Source organism: Pipra filicauda, unplaced genomic scaffold, assembly GCF_003945595.2.
Source record: "Pipra filicauda isolate LSUMZ 115617 unplaced genomic scaffold, ASM394559v2 scaffold73_size2923735_pilon, whole genome shotgun sequence".
NCBI classification, from domain to species: domain Eukaryota; kingdom Metazoa; phylum Chordata; class Aves; order Passeriformes; family Pipridae; genus Pipra; species Pipra filicauda.
The window spans coordinates 561729-579859 of record NW_024104909.1 but is presented as its reverse complement, the minus strand read 5'-3'; the positions used below and the strand labels follow the sequence as shown (position 1 = coordinate 579859).

Below are 18131 nucleotides of genomic sequence, written 5' to 3'. Positions count from 1 at the left end.
GAAAGAAAAATGCCATTATATTTTGCCATTCCTTATACTCAGCCCTGCAGAGTAAACTAGCAGCTGTGGCAATAAGAATTCAGGATTATTTTTTGAGATGTGGGGGAAAGTATGTATTAAAACACCTTTTCTAGTTTAAAAATCAATCAAGATGAAGAACCTGCCCACTACAAAGTAGATCTGGGCGTGCTCTCTGTAACCTCTTGGATTGAAATTTTAGCCCCCTATGGAAGTGAGGGAATTTCAAAATTCCAAAGTGCAACTTTCCAACATAATGTTATTTTCTGCCTGATGGTTGAAGTGTCCCGTTTCCTTCAACAAAGTGTTTTTCACTTGTGGAATGGCCTCCTTTCACTGCTTCCACTCCTGATCCACTTCTCAGGAAGGCTGACACAGTTTATCAAGCTCTACGTAATTTTTCAAGTTTCCTGCGTTGCCTTTTTTCTAAGCAAACAGACCACCAGCATTTAATTTTCAGACCTTAATATCACCTGCTTTGATACATTTCTGTATGTCCTTCCAACTACAGGATCCCCAATAAAATCACAGCTCACTATAAGCACAAATATTAAATTTACCTTTTAAGTAAGGGCAAGTTCTGAGACCTGCTAAAAGGTCCTGTCATCAGAAAGGCTCCTGTGAAATCATATCTACATGCATGATTAGAGTCTGTTAAGAAAATTACTATGACAAAGACATTTCCTTCTGACTGAAGTAACCAGGCATTTCATAACTTCTACACACCGGCGTTTCAGTTGGCAGGTTTTCCTCCCTCTCAACATCTGAGTCATTTTTTACCTGTGTATTAAAACCACCAAACTATGAACAGCAGCAGGAAGGTACATGAAAGCAGGCTAAAAATTACAAAGATGTCATTTCAGTCAGAGAGAACTTGGAAGTTTCTGTTATTTTGATAAACCTGGAACAACACTCTAGACCTCGCTTTTAACCTGTGGCTTCCGAAAGAACTGGTAGATCTCTTAGTTTCACTTCCAAAACCTTCTTTCAGATACAATTCTTAGGAATAAACCCCATTCCAGCAACAAAAACTGAAGAATTACAAGACTGTAACAATACAATTTATGGTTAATGACAAAATCCTTAATGTCTGTGCCGTGTTACCCCAGCCAAAGATAATGGCACAATTCTACTCTGAAAAGATCCTGTAATATGTCATTTTTGTCAGCTGGATGATAAGCCAGTTCACAGAGAGGCTTTTTAACTGCCTGGGTTTGAAGCAGGAGGGCAAAGCAGGCTGTGGTTTGTCCCCACTCAGTCTGAGTGTTGTGTTTCTTGCAGCCCCGGAGCCAAAGTGAACCTTGGTACCTGCCCGAGCCAAGGGACTATCGCTGCAAAGATCTGCAGTGACATTGCACAACTGCAAACCAGGTTTAACTCGTGTACTACAGATAGGAAACAACAACTCCATTTCAGGTGCCAGCAGTAATAGTTGTGGTAAGCGAGCTTTTTAAGTCACCAAATCTCCTCGGCGTATCAGCAAACTCATCTGTGGAGCAGCACTTTGCTCGGTCATGTTTCAAAACAAAACTGCCTCGGAGACTTTCATTTTACTACGAGTCAGTGAGTTTTGCTGTTGTGTGTTTCTCTGTATTCATATCCTTCTTCTGTTTGTATTATTGTGAAAGCACATATGTCTCTCCTCAGCAAAAAACCCTGTTCGGGTGCTTGTTATTCAACACAGAACTGAGCGACCACGGTCAAGTCTGAAACGTTATCAAGAGTCCCCTGGAAGTGGGAAGCAGCACTGTTTGGAATCTGCCTTGGACTGCCTGCTCGTGTTTGCCAGAGGCATGGTCTGCTAGGAGACAGGCAGCTTGGCAGCCGGGCACGGACCACTCCGTGGACGAGAAGCAAATTAACTGCAAGTCATGTTAAAATAATTCAGGCAGATTCAGACAGATTGAGAGTCACCAGAGAAACAAACTGCACCAGCAGTTTGCTAAAACACACAGAGCTGCAGAGGAATGAGAACATCTTCAGCTGACTTAATTCACAACCAGCAAGCGTGTCTAAATCTGGTACTCAGACCTGATCCCCCCATCTGTACCGGGGGATCTGTTTAAATAAATAGTTTGCTTCGTTATTTCTCATCACACATTTTCCTCACCACAGATTCCTCACAGCACCGAGACAAGTAACATAACTACATACACCATGTAAGTCTTGCACCAGAGCTCTTCCTCTTTAACACAGTTAATTATCTTATTAAATTGATTCAAGATTAATACCCAACACCAAAACATCACTCAGTGAACAACTGAATGTGCTTGTCCAAAGCAGGTGTATCATACAGACACTAAGCCTCAAAACAACAATAACAGAATGCACTCCTTTTATAGCTCAATAGTAAAAAAAGAACACGAGACAACTGGTTATTCTCTTGGTAGAACTAAAAAATGGTCTTACTGCTTTCTGAAGTTCACTTCTGGTAAGAGTTCCCCCTCCTCTCTAATCTGAACCTTCTCCTCCTGCAACGTGCCACTGTCATGTGGCTACTCTGACTAAAACTGAGTTGAAAACATGCACTGTTCAAACAAATTAGGCCAATATAGTTTAGAGAAAAAACTCTTCTGAACTCATAGGCAAAAATCCAGCAGAACAGTTCTGGTTTTCCCACGTTAGTGACTGTTTTGAACCTGTTCAGATCTGGGATGTCAATCCTACTACTGGTACCAACTTCCAGTGGGGCTTAAATAGATACACAGGTAACAGAACTCACCACTTGCAAAGAGCACTTGAACTCTGTGTCTAAACTCATTGCTCCCAGATCATCTCCTGAAATACTACACTGGAGGATCTGACAGCCAGATAAGCTTTTCTATCAGTCTCTCCCTGCCAGGCAGGTTCTAGTTTATATCAACAAAAATATTTTCCTTTAGAGTTTTCAATAAGGTTACTCAAAATGTACAATCTTCAAAGGGCATCCCCAAAAAACCCCCCAAACAACCAAGTGATCATGCTGTAACCCTCATAACCTGGTATGAAAATAAACAACCACTCTCTCCTGCTCTGTTCATAGATTCAGACTGAGATCTGACCAAACGATTTAATCTTTTTCTGGGGCATACAGAACTCAATAACATTTGATTAAACTGCACCTTTCAGAAAGAAAAGTGAACTTGAGGTAGGTTCATTAGTTCTATAAAGAAAAACACTTTAAAACAAGCCCCCAGCAAGCAATGGTTTCGTTGCAGTTCAACAGCCATGGCTTCTGCAGATCAGCCACACACAGCTGCAGGATTTTTCCCTAAGTTCCTGCTGCTGGGTACCAGCATATCCTTATTGGACTGCTACAGCTCTGAGGTTACTGCAGAAAAGGTGATTCCTTTTACAGAACTGTATAAGGAGGCATTATAGCTTGGAAACACATGGAGAGAGAGCCCTCTCATCTGAATGGGACTTCACTACTTCTGAAGGGAAAGAGCAGAAGTACCAATTAGGTGAATCACTGTCCAGAACTCTTAACAGAGTGCACAAAGGAAGTCTGAGAACCAGACAAAATAAAGGGGAACTTTCCAATGTTTTCTTCTGGCTTTCCACAGGCTTTGATAGCAGTACTAGGACAAGGGGAATGCACCTCAGCAAGAGACTATCCAACAACTCAGCTACAGAAACACAACTTCAAGCTCTTGCCAGTCACAATGAACAATAGGAAGGCTTCAAATCCCTCCCTTGGAAAAGAAGAGCTCCCACAGCAACAGGAGAGTATTAGGCACAAGCATTTCCAATGAAGTGCTCATTCCTATGGAAGCAATGACCATCTGCTCAGCTTTGCTGCTGCTTGTCACGTTCGACAGCCAACAATCTTAAAACAATCCTGACAAGATTCTCTAGATGGTTTGAACACATTTTCTGGACTTAATGGACTTAACAAAAGCATGCTCCAACACAAAAGGACAATTCATTACTACTGGAAATGACTGTGACAAGATGATCTGTTCCTCTGCCCCCATCAAGTGATAATCACTGAAGGAAGAATCCTTCTGCTCTTTAAAGCTGATTTCTTCAAGAACTTCAACCCAGTCAAACAAAAACTATCCTTGTAGTGTCATCCAAGAAAACAGGGCCACAACTCCACAGTTGCAAGAAAAATTGTTACAGGAAAGAAGTCTGGCAGTGAAGGGAGCAGAAATATTCACAGTAGCACCAAAGAGAAGGTTCCTCAGAGGTTTCCAGGTGATCTCAGTAGCATAAAGTCACCAGTCTCTGGGAGGATCATATAAAGTTTACTAAATCCTTTGCTCACACTTCTACAGATTGAGCAAGTATTTTACTTTAACCTCTCCAAAACATTTGTCATGATGGCAGCACCTCCTGGCCCTGTGACATTGGGAATTGGTTATTTTCCACTCCCTTTTTTAGGTTAGGGGCAAAGTTTATCCCCACCTTGGGCTCATGCAAGCACATGAACATGAATTTCAGTTACCATGCTCAGTTCTGCCTTAAAATGGCAAGTCCAGCCCAAAATTAACAATATAGGCTCATGATGACCCAGATGAAACGAATCCCAGTTACTTCTGAGAGCAGGTGCTCAGGTTCTGGATATTTTTCTTCTTTTTCTCTTACTAGAAAGAATGCTTACAAAAACATATCACAAGGAAGAAAACCAGAAAAACCAATGGACTTTGCTTGATTAGTCTTTTACTAAAAAGAATTAGAATGAACCACCACAGGACAAGGTCTTGTCCACAAAACTGGTCCCAAACTATGAAGGGTCAGTGAGTCCCACACATTGCATATAAACACACTGAACTGAGAAAAATGGGCCACTGAGCTGTACTTGATACTTGGGTGAGGTTAGTCAGTGATGCACATCACTTATTCTAAATGTAATGAGAAAATTTTGGGTTTAAAAGTGCTTTAAGATTTTGTTTTTCTGCATTTGTATTTCACACCTCTTTCCTTCCCTTAGGATATTGCTACAGTCACAACCTGGAGAGTTTCCTTCCAGCTTTGATACAGTTTTTCAAGCATGATGGCAGCTACATTTTAAGCCCTTGAGTCAAGTTGGGCACGTTCACTGTGAGGCAGATCAGCTCTCTCACCACTTTTATTACAGCCTTTCAAATCTTTTAAGCTGTACACATTAAGTGGTAAACACCAGGGAACAGGAGGTGAAAAAACAAACCAACCCACGTTCTCCTCCAGCAGAAATTTCAGTTTCAGAAGAACAGACAAACTCACTGAAGTGCTTTTCTTAAAAGCTTTCCTCACAACTGGAGCATCAGTAAGAAAAAGCTAAACACACAATCATGGTTGATAATCCTATTAGGACAAGAAACTGGGGGATGGGAAGAAACTGGAAAAGGGTACCAATCCTCCAATGTCTACTAAGGAAAATGGCAAAAATAGAGAAAGCTGCTGCTTGGCAGAAGAAAATTCAGGGAACAAGTGTTTGTTCCAAAATGGAACCCCTAAATCTTTGTGTAAGAAGACTGAGCTCACCTGCTCTCTTACTAAGGAAACACAATGTTTTTAAGCTTCATCTTGTTCAGCAAGAGATGGAGCCCTAAAAAACACCAATCTTCCTATTTTTGTAAGTTGGCCAAGTTTTTAAAATTGTTTTCTCTTAAGTGCAGCTTCACAGCACCATCATTTTATCACCATTTCACTATTCTTTTCCAATGTATTCCTTGTTCAAACTAACTTTACTTTGCTTCTTGAACATGTGTTAACTGAGAAAGTCTTGGTTAACCTCCTGAGCTGGTGAATCCATCTGCAGCTGGAATCAGGCTGAGCCTGAATTCCTTCAAATATGGAATTTGTCTGAGTGTTGGCCCATTCCCTACCAGAGTGGGTTTGTTTAAAATACATCAGGACTTCACAGAACCTTTCCCACCAGGCTCAGACAGACTCTGTCACATGAAGACCTTAAGCAAGTCCTTTTGCTTTGGGGTAATTCTACTTGAGTTCCTTCACACAGAAAATCAGTAGTTTCACCACAAAGCTGTGCAGTGGCTAGGAAAAGTCTACTCCCAAGAACTTAGATTTCTGTAAGTTTACAGAAATAAGCCACACAATCAGCATTTGTCACTCTTCCCACAAATTTCAAAGAAAAACAAATGAAAGATAAGCTGGCTCTCTTTCTGTGCAGACCAATCTGCTCCACACAGCAAAATTAGCTGTTTTGGAGGCTGGAGACAGCTACATCCACTTTCAGAAGCTCTGACCTTCACAGAGACCACAAGCATCTCTTCCTTAAGCAAAGGGGGCTCCTTCACTGCAGAGAGAATGCTTTTTATGTTTTTCATTAAAAAAAAAAAAAGATTAACTGTACAGAACTCTACGGTGATGTCAACACCTCTTCAGGACACACACTTCCATGTCAAGCAACACAATTTTTTCCATATTTCCTAACACATCAATGAATTAACACTAACGTTAATAATTTCCAGTAATAACAGCTAATGATGTAGGAAAAGATAAAAGATCAGAGATAATTTTTTTATCTTTTTCTACATATCAGAATGTGGTGGGTTTGCCATCAACATTTCAAGAAGGAACTGTACCAAAGCAACCCAGACATGAGATAAGACACAAGGCAGGAGGAACAGCAGTCAAAACACTGTTTAGACTTCTGCCCTTCCCAAGTTTGCATTAGCTTGCCAATCCTGAAATCTGATGTTTCCAGATCAGTTCCTCCATATTTATAAAACATTTGCTGCACAGCTGCTGACAGTGGTCCTTGACAAGAGGAGCAATTGCTACACCTCTCCCTTCAAGCTACAAGTGTTTCTCACAATGCTCACACTGCTTTAGAAGATGCTGTTGTCTGGCAGCTAAATTGAGATTCTGCACACCAGAAATCATCTGCTGCTCCCTTTCTGCAGGATTACACTACTCTTTTCTAATTCACCCTGCTAAGATACTCTCCAACTTTTAACTTCAAGGATGCCTTTTTCAACGAGTGCTTTCATTTCTGATTACATGAGTAGTACTGCTTCAATTATCTTGCTTTCACCATATCGCTGGTGACTGAAACGGATAGCTACAGGCTCAGAAAAGCACATCCTTTAGTTCTGTTCCAGAAAAGGGTCTACTACGTTTCCTAAACACCTGTATGGAGAAAAAACAAGTGCAGTAAATAGAATATATTAAATGGCATGTACATACTTTAGTCATTGCTCCTGTCTGTGCTGCGTTCAGCCCGGTGTGCCCAGCCATCTGTGGAGATACTTGGGTTAAAGTCTCTGCCAGCACACTGCCTGCATTCCCCTGCATGGCAGGGGCAGAATATTGCATTCCTGCTCCCCTTCCTCTTCCAGCTGCCCCAAGAGATCCATTCATTACCTGCCCTTGTCCTTGCTGAGGCTGATTCATTAAAGTGTGACCAGAATTACTGTTGAGAAGGCTCTGGTGTGTCTGACTGAAATTAGTATTCATACATATCCCAGGTCCAGTCTGTGATGTTGCAGGGCTGCTCGTCACCATCCCCACTTGTTTTTGTGCTTGAGAGTTCAGGGTTTGGGAGGCAGGTGTGGTGGGTCCAGAGGTGCTGGCTGCCTGCTTGGCCAGGCCCGGAGCAGCCGAGTCCCCCGGGTTCAGAGGGCTCTTACCCATCGCACCCAAGTTCCCGATGCTCGCGCTGTTCGGCTGCCCCTGGACTTGCCCACCAACTCCCTGCTGCACGGGGCTGCTGGAGTTCACATTGCCAATTCCTGGGGTTAAGGAGGAGCCGCTGCTTCCCCTCAGGAGTTCAGAAAGTTGTTTGTGTTTGGAAGCCGCATCTGGAACGAGGTTCCCACTGCTGTTTAAAAGGCCCAACTCGCCATTGGGGATCAGCTCATCAGGAAGATCATTTTCCAAGTCAAACAAAGATCCAAAATCTACAAGTTAAAACAGAAACATGAGTGAGAAAACATGACAGACAAGTAGCTAAAATACTTATCTTCACTACTTCGTACCAGTGCTAACAATGACAGGCATTCAGGTACATCTTCACCCGCGACTCAAGTTGCCAGGAAGCGAGTGAGGGGCCCTGGGACACGAAGCCCAGAGCCTTTCAGAGCAGCTGTTGGTACACACTGTGCACACAACAACCATACAGGGAAGAAAGAGCACTGGCCAACAAGCAGGTTTTTTGGCAAGACTTGACAAAACAAAGCTTAAGAAGACTGAGGTGGCAAGAATACAATGATCTAATCTTAACTCCTAATTCCCCTTGTTTTGGCTAAAAGATGACAGTGGAAACAATAAGAGGTTTTTTCCTATTGATTTACTTTCCCAAAAGAGCCATTACGTCACCTCTTCCGACCTCCTCTGTAATCCCAAGGCACTGAATTTCACCCAGCAATCCTCCCCCAACCCTGCCGTTCACGTGTGCACATGGCCAAAGAACATCTTCCAGCTCTGCTTCAAAGCTTCACCAAAACACAACCACCACTCCTTCAGCACTTTGATCCCAGCCTCACATAGGAACACGCCTCAGATCACTTGCTGCTCATTGATTCCTACCGTGACCCACTACTTCAGAAGATCCCAAAATGCACTCAGCATTTCCTCCTTGTAATGCCTCTTGAATCAAGCCACTGCTTGATTCCTGAACAGCTCAAATAATTCAAATTGCTTTGTAAGTGCCCAGCCCGCATTTATCATGCCCAGTATTGACAGAGGTAATCCACACACTCTCCAGATGAGCAAAATAAATCAATCAAATCTTCATTGAGCCACTTGAAGGAACAGCTCTGCCTGGCTGGAACACCCAGACTAATAAAAAAGTGCTGGGGCTTTTTTTTTTTTACTCCTTTAAGGAGCAACTCAGGTTCACTAAAATATTTTTTTGCACATCATAAGCAGCATCTGTGCAACAAAGTTATTTTGGCACGTAACTAAAAAATAGAAAGTTACTTCACTGTATATAGGTACTTCCATATAAAAATAAAAAAGTTATATATTTGAAGACATAAAGACAAGCACAAGCAATACTAATAAACATCTACACAGACCAGTCACAGTTCACCAGAGCAGCTATTCAGACATGCAGCTCATCTCAGAAGATTTTTCCAGTCCAGGGATGTGATCTAAACCAACCACTTCCCCACTGTAACATAAATATGTGAAACTTCTATTTTGCCCCCCAAACCAGCCCTGACAAACTCCTGTCCCTCACAGTGAGCAACAGACAAACCACATTTTTTCCAGGTTAGAGTAAAGAAAAGATCTTTACTAAAGAAGAGCATCCCAAAAGCTTCATTGTTTTAAAGTTTAATTCACTCTTCAACCACAAGAAGACCCAGGCTGCAAAAATGATGTAAGATGGTATGTGGAAAAGAAACAACAAACCCCAGACAACACATAACCTGTATCACAAAGCAGGGATGCAAAACAACAAATCTCAGTACACTTAAATCCCACACATTTCATCAGCATGTGAATTTCCAATTACACCTAATTGAAGGAAAATGAGTAAAAATGTTCAGATTTACAATGACCAGTGAGTTACATCAACAGTCACAGTAAACACAGTCAAAAATGTTAAACTCTGCCTGTTCTGAAGGCTCACAGCAGCACGTCCTTCAGGGGCCCCACCTTGCCATCAGCACCTACTGAAGTCAGTAATCCCTCCAGGGCTGCACCAAGTTGGCTGTGACAAGACAAACCCTCGGCTCAGAACAGACCCCCTGCTCCCTTCCAAGCTGGCAGGTAACGAGGTAATATTTTTGTTAGCAAGGTTCTTTAAAGTATTTTCAATTTCTCTTACTTGCTGCCTTTCCTTTCAAGTGTTTAGTTCACTTTTTCAGCTTGCCTTCTACAGAAATTCCTGCTGCACCTTCAACTCCCTTCCAGCCTGCGATTGCTTCAGCCCTCCTCTCTCCCACACCACCACTCCACACTGACCGGGCTGCAGTTTGTCTCTCCCTACACGTTTTGCTTCTACTTTCCTTCTTCCAAGATTTCCCTGGTTTTAACCATCCCTCACCCTTCCTGATGAAAAACCCATTGGCTGTTCGGGGCCCGGCCCTCTTTGTCCACAGGTGAGTCCTTGGTGGGTGTCGGGTCCCTGTGGCACAGCCTCGAGTGCCGGGAGGCTCTGCCACCCTCGAGTGCCCGGAGGCTCTGCCACCCTCGAGTGCCGGGAGGCTCTGCCACCCTCGAGTGCCGGGAGGCTCTGCCACCCTCGAGTGCCGGGAGGCTCTGCCACCCTCGAGTGCCCGGAGGCTCTGCCACCCTCGAGTGCCCGGAGGCTCTGCCACTGCAGCTGGAGCTCCACCACAGCCATCTGCCCGTGTGTCACCGAGGGTGGGACACGGGGCCACGGCTGAGGCTTTGCCTTTGTTAAACTGCTCATCCCGCCCCGCTCCAAGTTCAGGAGTTACAGCACTCCTGCAGACAACTTCCCTAAATCCCACAAAAAGGTGGTTTTCCAAGCTTCTGCACCAAAATTGTTAGTATTTCATCAACAAGAGATGCGTGTGCGTGCTGGGACAGAGGCAGAGGGGTGACAAAATGTAGAGGGGGAAGATGCTGCTGTTGCTTAAAGGGTATTATTTTCCAGCTGTATTTCCAAATGGGATGCTGGAGTATAAATACTCAATTTTTTATTTTTTTTATTTTTTTTTTTTGCTTGGCTGGCTGGACTCAGTCTTGCCAGAGCCAAGGACTGGAAATGTTTTTGCAGTTTACAAAAAGAGTGAAGAAAGCATTTGGGAATACAGCCTCTTAAAACCTGAAATAACCTACTGCTCCTAAGCTCCTGTAAGGAGGCTGTACATTAAGGTTAGGCATGGAAAACGTACAGCTCTGCCAGCAGGAAAATAAAATGCAGGTAAACAACTTAGCACAGTGGTTGTGTAAAAATTCACCGAGAATTCAAATGTTCACACAATGATTAATCATCGTCTTTTATATTTAATCAGTCATGTACATTAAAAACACCAACACAAGGCACATTTTACAACAGTTATAAAATACAACAAAACAAAAAATCTGCTTGAGCATGTCTGCAACAAATCCATAAAGATAAGAGATTGTCTAGGCAGTTATAAAAAGAATAAATATATTTACACACATATAAAAATCTGCCATAATAAGAACACGGCCTATTTCTACTGACAGAAAAACAAAAAGCAAGTGCAGTCCCTCCATCCTCACAAGAAGAACATAATTAATCCAATTCTCAATGCTTCAACTATTTCTCAAAGTCAAAGGCAGCTACCAAGAGCCTAAAAATCGAGGGATGTCTTTGCCTTCCATCCAGTTACCTGAAGCAGTGCCCAGGAAACACCTCTGCTGAGGGGTCCCACTGCAACCACCGAGCTCTGGAGCTGCTCCATCCCTCCAAACTGCTGCTCTCCGAGCACAGAGAGTGGGAAAAGTGATCTGGGTTTTAAAGGAGAACAGATTCCCTGAACTCATAAGGCACATCCCTCTAATTCAGTGCTCAGGACGCAGCAGAGCTGACTAAGGCTGTGCAGAATCACCTCACAGTCTCTTGTCTCTTAACACAGCACTTCTGATCCTAAACCTCACGCCTTTCATTACCTCTGTTATATAAAACCAAGCATCCCCACCAAAAAACAGAGATGACATGTTTTCTGGAAGGCATGGAAAAGCACTAGGCAACTACCACCCCCCCACTCTTTCCAAAAGGCTCCTTCTCCAATTTGAGCATCCTGCCTTCCTTGAGCAGCTATTTTCACACATGGAAGATAACCACACTTGAAACACTTTCTCTCCTAATTTCAGTTTTATGAGCTTAAATGTCACAGTTTTCTGCCTTCCTGGACAACACTTTTAGAAACCAGAATAAAAAAAGATGTTCTGTTTCCTTCTAAGTCTTTTGAGAAGAAAAGAAGCCCAAACTGTGTGGCATCCTCAAGGCAGAACACTCTCATCTGTATGACTGCTTGTGACTGTTATTGGGAGACTTTCTTAATATACATATTCAATCAATTAAATTGTTTGGATGTCACAATTTTTTCCCCTTTAGCTGACCCTGGAGAGGTGACAAACATTCTAAGGTGTTTCCTTACGCGACTTGTTATCTCACAAAGCAAGCAGGAGGAGAACTACCAAACTCAGTTTCGTTTTTTGCTGCACAATCTCTGCTCGAAATGTGACTGGGAGTTTTCCTGTCACAACCTGACTGCCCAAGCACGAAGCAGGCACTGGAGTCACACTGCAGTCCAGCACACAGGCAGTATTTTCACCGTGCCTTTCTTTCATGCCAACATAGCTGTTACATTTCAGTGAGCCCAATTTTGTTTTGTAAGGCCTCTTTCAATCACGCCAGACCCCTGCAGACAAAGCCTCAACAGTTCAGAGCTCCAGCCATTCCCTAAAATTCGCTGTCAGGTAGCTCCCCTCAATAGCCACACTGTTTGGTGCAGTCAGCAATTACCACCTCCATTCCAACCTCCTTTCGAGGTCTGAGGATTCTGTAATTTATTGTTTCATAAAAGAAAATTACAGCATTTAATGTTTTAGAGCAATTAAACAACGAGTTCATGGAAAATATAAAATTTCCAGTAAGGAAACTTTACATTAGTGTCTCTACCTAACAAGACACAGAAAGATTGTGATGCCTCTGACCTTGACTGTCAGCAGAGCAGCAACACTTCTTCAGAACACAATGTTTAACAACCTGGTTGAAAATGATGGTGATGAGGGACCTGGCTGGGTCAAGGACACCCAGCTGGGTGGAGGGTGGTAAGGGGGAATGAGAGATCCAGCAGCAAGGATCTGGGTGAGTCCCAACAACTGATGGCTTGCATAATAAGAGATCTGAATATTTAACTTCTTAATTTCTTCCTGCCTGATTGATTGAACTACTTGCACTTGGGATGAGAAAGGAATATGGTCTGGTTTGCTCATTCCTAAGTCAGTGGACTGGTCAAAATTCAAATATGTTGATACGTGGAAACGAGCCTGACCTTTTGGAATTCTTGGTACTTGCCTCTAGGAAACTCATTGGAATCATTATCACGGCACTCTCTTGCTCACAGACCCAGTCACTGGGGTTGGAAAGGATGTCAGGAGGTCTGTCTGCAGCCCAGCCCCTCAGGCTCCTATCAGAAGACACTTGCTCCAGCCCCCAATCTCCTTGCTAGTCCTTCACTAAACTCACTCCAGCTCCTTCATGACCTTCCCAGTGATGGAAGGAGCTGACCAGTCTCCAGTTGCCTGTATTGTCCTTCTAGCTCTTCTTGAAAATTGGTGGAACACGTGCCTTCTGCTTTCCTGTGGCTGGGATTTTAGGGATGGGGGGATTGTGAAGGAAGCATTCATTCAGCCACACTTCCTTTGCAACTTGTTTTCTGGCAAAGTGTGACTCTCCTTCATAAGATGAATCCCATTCAGGGTACAGACATGCAACTAAGCAGCAAAGTTCCTAAAACCAATTAAATTAGATCCATTTTGTGCATCCCAATAAGCCAAAGGGACACTATCACCTTAGAATCTCGTTAATCTGAAGTTAAAGCAGCTTCACACTTCTAAAATCTCCCCCAGTTTATTTTTGTAAGACTTCAGCAACTAAGTGACTTTTCAAAAGTGAAGCTCATTGGACAGAGCAAACAAATCTCAAAACTAATGAAAAAGCATCCCTTCTCTTCTAATCCCTACTGCAATACTACCAGTATGATTGATTTATTTTAAAAATGGTCCTGACACCAGCCCCAACACCAGACACATGAGTCAGGATGGGGAAAATGCAGGTATCTATAACCTTTATACCACAACTAACGTGTGTGATTACAAGCACCACCTGACACAGGAAAGGTCATCTGTTCTGCCCCTGGCTTCTTTCTCACCTCCCTGAAAATGTTATAAACAGAGATCCTTCCTTGGTTACACCAGGTTTAGTTCCCAGCCTCTTTCCACTTGCACACTGTGTGTCACAATGTCATAACCTCTGCTGTACTCATCCAAATTGTCTCCACCATCTCTCTTTTGCTGTGCTCGTAATGAAAATACAGTCTGTGTTAAAAGCCTAGAAAAACCTAAGATACTGGCTTCTTTCAGGAATTATCCCTGTTTTCAGATCTACCCTTCCATAAAAATTGGATTGCTTGAATGTTTCCCTATCAATTACAAAGTAGTATATAAGGGCACATTAAATGCACCTGGCACTGAAGCTTATATAAAGAAAAAAATAGGGAAAATATTCAGATAAGAAGCCAGCCTCTCAAGACCAGAGGGGGATAAAACCAAAATAACCCCCAAAACATGTAGCAGAAGCAGCCCAACAAGAGCATTCACTCTCATCTGTTCTTGAAATCATCGGATGGCAAACAGTGGATTGACTTTACCCTTCTCTGGTCCTACAGAGCCTCTCCAAAACTTTGCTTCCTCCCTTCCCGAGGTGCCTTCACTATTTTGACACTGTTGCTGCGTTTGCTCTTGTAACTTTAGATGCCACCCAGCAGCATCCACACCACAGACACGGTGTAACAGTGCAGGTGTCACTGACCAAAACGCTCCAGGACATTTCTGTGCCGTAGGAAGAGAAACCTGGACAGAAGGAAAAGGAGGCAAACACTCTGCCTATGGACTGGGAGACACCACACTGGGAACATCAGCTTCCCATTCACAAGATCATCCTGAAGAAGATTAAATATTTTAAGGTTCTTGGAGCACGTTAACAGCAGCGGGATTGCCTTCTCATCCTATCACAAACACACACATCTGGTCTGTTGCCCTAATTTTATAGCTGACAGAACCTTTAAGTTGGGGATGACCCTTTAAAGAGGACTCATCTGAGAATCTGGTAATTAACAGCTGGCACTTGCTTCAGGCAGCGTGAAATGCAGGGTCTGCACCAAACCAGTGTCTGCACACAAATGCCTTGAGCTGACAGAACCACTGCTCCCCTCGCTGTGCCACCCTCCCTGCCCAGCTGGAAAAGGAACCAGCAGATAACGTGCAAGGACATGAATTATCCTGACAAACAAACTTTAACTGTGACATTCCCTGGCCACAGACTTCTTAGTAAATATATTGTCAACAAAGGTGGTTCAGACTTGGAAGTGTTCAGTCCCCATCCTCCCCACAGTGACTGACGGTGATGAGAACTCAAGCTCAGTTCTGGCTCAGGCAGCTCCCAATATTCCCTTCAGCTACATGAGTCTTCCTCCTAAAGTTCCCACCTTAATGCACCTTCTCCACCAGAACCACAGAACAGGCTTATTCTGTGAAAACTAAACCAGATAAATATGTACTTGAAATAAGATTATTAAAACAAACAAACAAAAAGGCTAAGCAAGACTACTAGGAAACAGGTAAGTTTGAGGTCTCCTTTATGACATACAACAGCTGCAAAAACTGTGTTTCTGTTCTTTTTAATGCCACTTTTTCCTCCCTACTTCTGATACCAAACTTAAGTGAAGTGTCTTTTGCTTGGCAACTCAAATTAGGCTGTGCAAGAACATACAAACCAAAACAAACCAAATACACATAAGGAAGCAACAGCAGATGTGTGCTTAAAACTAATGATTTTTGCGTATTTCTGTCTAAAAAACCTTCCAACCTTAACTGACAATCCAAAAAGCCCCAATTCCCTCACATATCTATTTTACTTTAAAGCACTGATTTCAGTGAGATGAGGCTGTTTTGAATCATTCTCATTAAGACTTTCCTTAAGGGAGTTTATGAACCTTCGGAAAAAAAAACTTCACAGCTCCTCCAAACCAGACTTACACTCAACACTTACTGAATTCAAGCCTCTTGGTAATTTCCCCAGTTCTCTTCTCTGTGAGATGATACTACACAGAAGTGATGTCATCACCAACACCCACTAAATCAGCCACCCAAGTACCCGTGGTGGCAAAGCTGGGCAGAGCAGGAGCAGCTCTTTGGGTGACACACACAAGGACAGGGGTTGGAATCTAATATTCCATTTTACTTCTCACTCTGCAACCAAAAGGATCCAGCTCCAATGCCTGGCTCAGCCACATCCAACTGCAGCAGGGATGTGTCTGCCTGTGGGACTGGGAGGGGGATCACCCAGGGAGAACAACTCCTCTGGACAGCATTGTCTTCCCCAGGCAGCTCCCGCAGCATTAAATGTGATCGGCAGGGAAGGAGATTATTTTACAGACCTACAGATATATAAATGAAGGTTTTGCAAACCAAGGATACCGTATTTATCCATGTCACAAATAAGATCCTTATTTCTCAGTGGTGGTGAACAAGGAAGGAGGAAAGGAAAAATGAAGTGAAGCTTTTGAAGAGTATATGTTAAGGGGTTTAGATTTTGAGCTATAATTATCAGGGCTAATAGAAGTTTCAGTTTTCTTTTCATTCACACTTTGATTGTGCACAATACCTAACAGTATTTCTTGAGGCATCTCTATTAAAAGAGTTTCTAAATAAACGATTTAGGTTCTCTCTGTATCTCAGACATCTGAGAAGACAGATGGAAAACGTAACATATGTTAAAAGGAAGATTTACAAAGCAAAAATTCTTTAAAGTGTAAACCAAATTAGGGTGGAAGTGTCAGATTTCTAAGCTAACCCACATGCTTTTCCCCTGTATAAGAACAAACACTAGAATTTTTCAAATTGTGTTTTTCAACTACCCCCTCCACCCTGATTTCACATTCACTTGCAGTATTTTGCTAATAGAGTGAGGGGTTTTGTTCATGTTCTTTTCTATTAGCAGGTAACAACAGAGAGTAAAATATCTAATAAAGGTAAACACTAAGAACATGGGGATTTTTTTTTAACGTGAAGCTGCAGGTATAATAACAAAACACTGCACGTTGCTGTAGAAATAATTAATGGCACTGGATCATGATGCCAAGGAACGTCCAGCCAGAACAGAAAGTGAATCATCCGCAGCAGAAAACTGGGAATCATTCACAAGCTACCAAGGGATCTGTGGAGTACAGCAAAGACTGACCCCCCAAGCACAGCCTCTATTCCTGCCTGCTGCTGGCAGGGCTTCTCCAGGAGCTCTACACCACTGCACAAGACAGCATTTACTGAGTTCATTTTAAGTCATAAGAGGGAAGGAATCAGTTTGATAAACTCCCCAGTACATGTGCAATTATCACTCAAAATATGACTTCCAAAAAAAAAAGATTGTGGACTGTCACACATGATCAGAGTGGCAGATCACCTGCTCAACTTTTCATCCCCCACACACAGATGTGAGTATCAAACTCCCTGGAAAAAAATCTATAAAAGTCTCCAAGCACTAAGAAAGTACACAATATCCTGCTATCAGCAATTCTCTAGGAATTGGTAAGAATTAGCTGCACTAGACTCTCTAAATGAGTCCATTTCTAATCTTACAAATCTCCTGTTCCAGATCACAACTGCTGGCATCAAGTTATGAGGGTCAGTCACTTGGGGTGGAAAAGAAAATAATCAGCTTGTATCAAGCTCACAGCTCAAAGTAAACATTCTCGCTTGGCATCCTCCTTTCCCATCCACCACCCACATTGTTACACCTAAATGCTAGGTCTTATGAAACAATATAGCCATGAAATATCCCAAAAGAAACAATATAGCCATGAAATATCCCACCTCCCACCCCAGATACTTATGGTGCAAGTTCCACAAAATAGAGGACTTTCCGGTGGAATAATTACAACTGCACACACTCCTTCACCTACAGCTTTTCAGAAGATGCAATTCTTCCCCAGATTGTCTACTTATAAATCCAAGTCTGGTCATTTAATGGAATTACCCTTTTCCTTGTTCCAGGGAGAGATGGAGGAAGCACGTGTGTAACTGCAGTTCTTACTGCCACAGCACACAAATCACACTCAAGTTTTGCACATATCCTTCAGAACGAGAGCAGACCGATTACACAGGCTTCCATGGAGCTTCTCAGCCACGCAGGAATGAACCCTTTAAAACATCCATACTAATGCTTCCACGTGCCCAAACAAAATCTGGTTTTAGATCACCGAGACGTCACTCCACCTGAAGTCTCAGCTAAGAACACAAGCTCAGAAAACCTTGCTGGCTCTCCTTAAGCTACTTTGGTTTTGTCCACCTCTTTTAGAACTAAAACCTAAATCGACTGCAATACACCTCTCTGGTTTTTGGCAGGGGAGCAGGATCGAATCAGGCTGCGCATCGACACGAACTCCCTTCTGCGAAGTTCTGTAGCTGGCTGGGAGTCAGCCAGAGATCTGCTTATCACGGCACGTAGGAAGGCA

The 18131-nt window shown here is 42.9% G+C and overlaps 1 protein-coding gene across 5 annotated transcripts in view; it reads right to left on the bottom strand.

Annotated features, from left to right (window-relative positions):
- The window catches only part of LOC114003655 (CREB binding protein), a 95057-nt gene that overhangs the window by 72792 nt on the left and 4134 nt on the right, over positions 1-18131 (bottom strand). For 4 of the 5 annotated variants that reach the window (XM_039389552.1, XM_027750864.2, XM_039389550.1 and 1 more), the window contains exon 2: positions 7135-7847. In XM_039389552.1, coding sequence (XP_039245486.1) covers positions 7135-7847 — 713 coding nt within the window. The remainder of the gene's footprint in view (positions 1-7134; positions 7848-18131) is intronic. The other variant, XM_039389551.1, reaches the window with a different exon arrangement.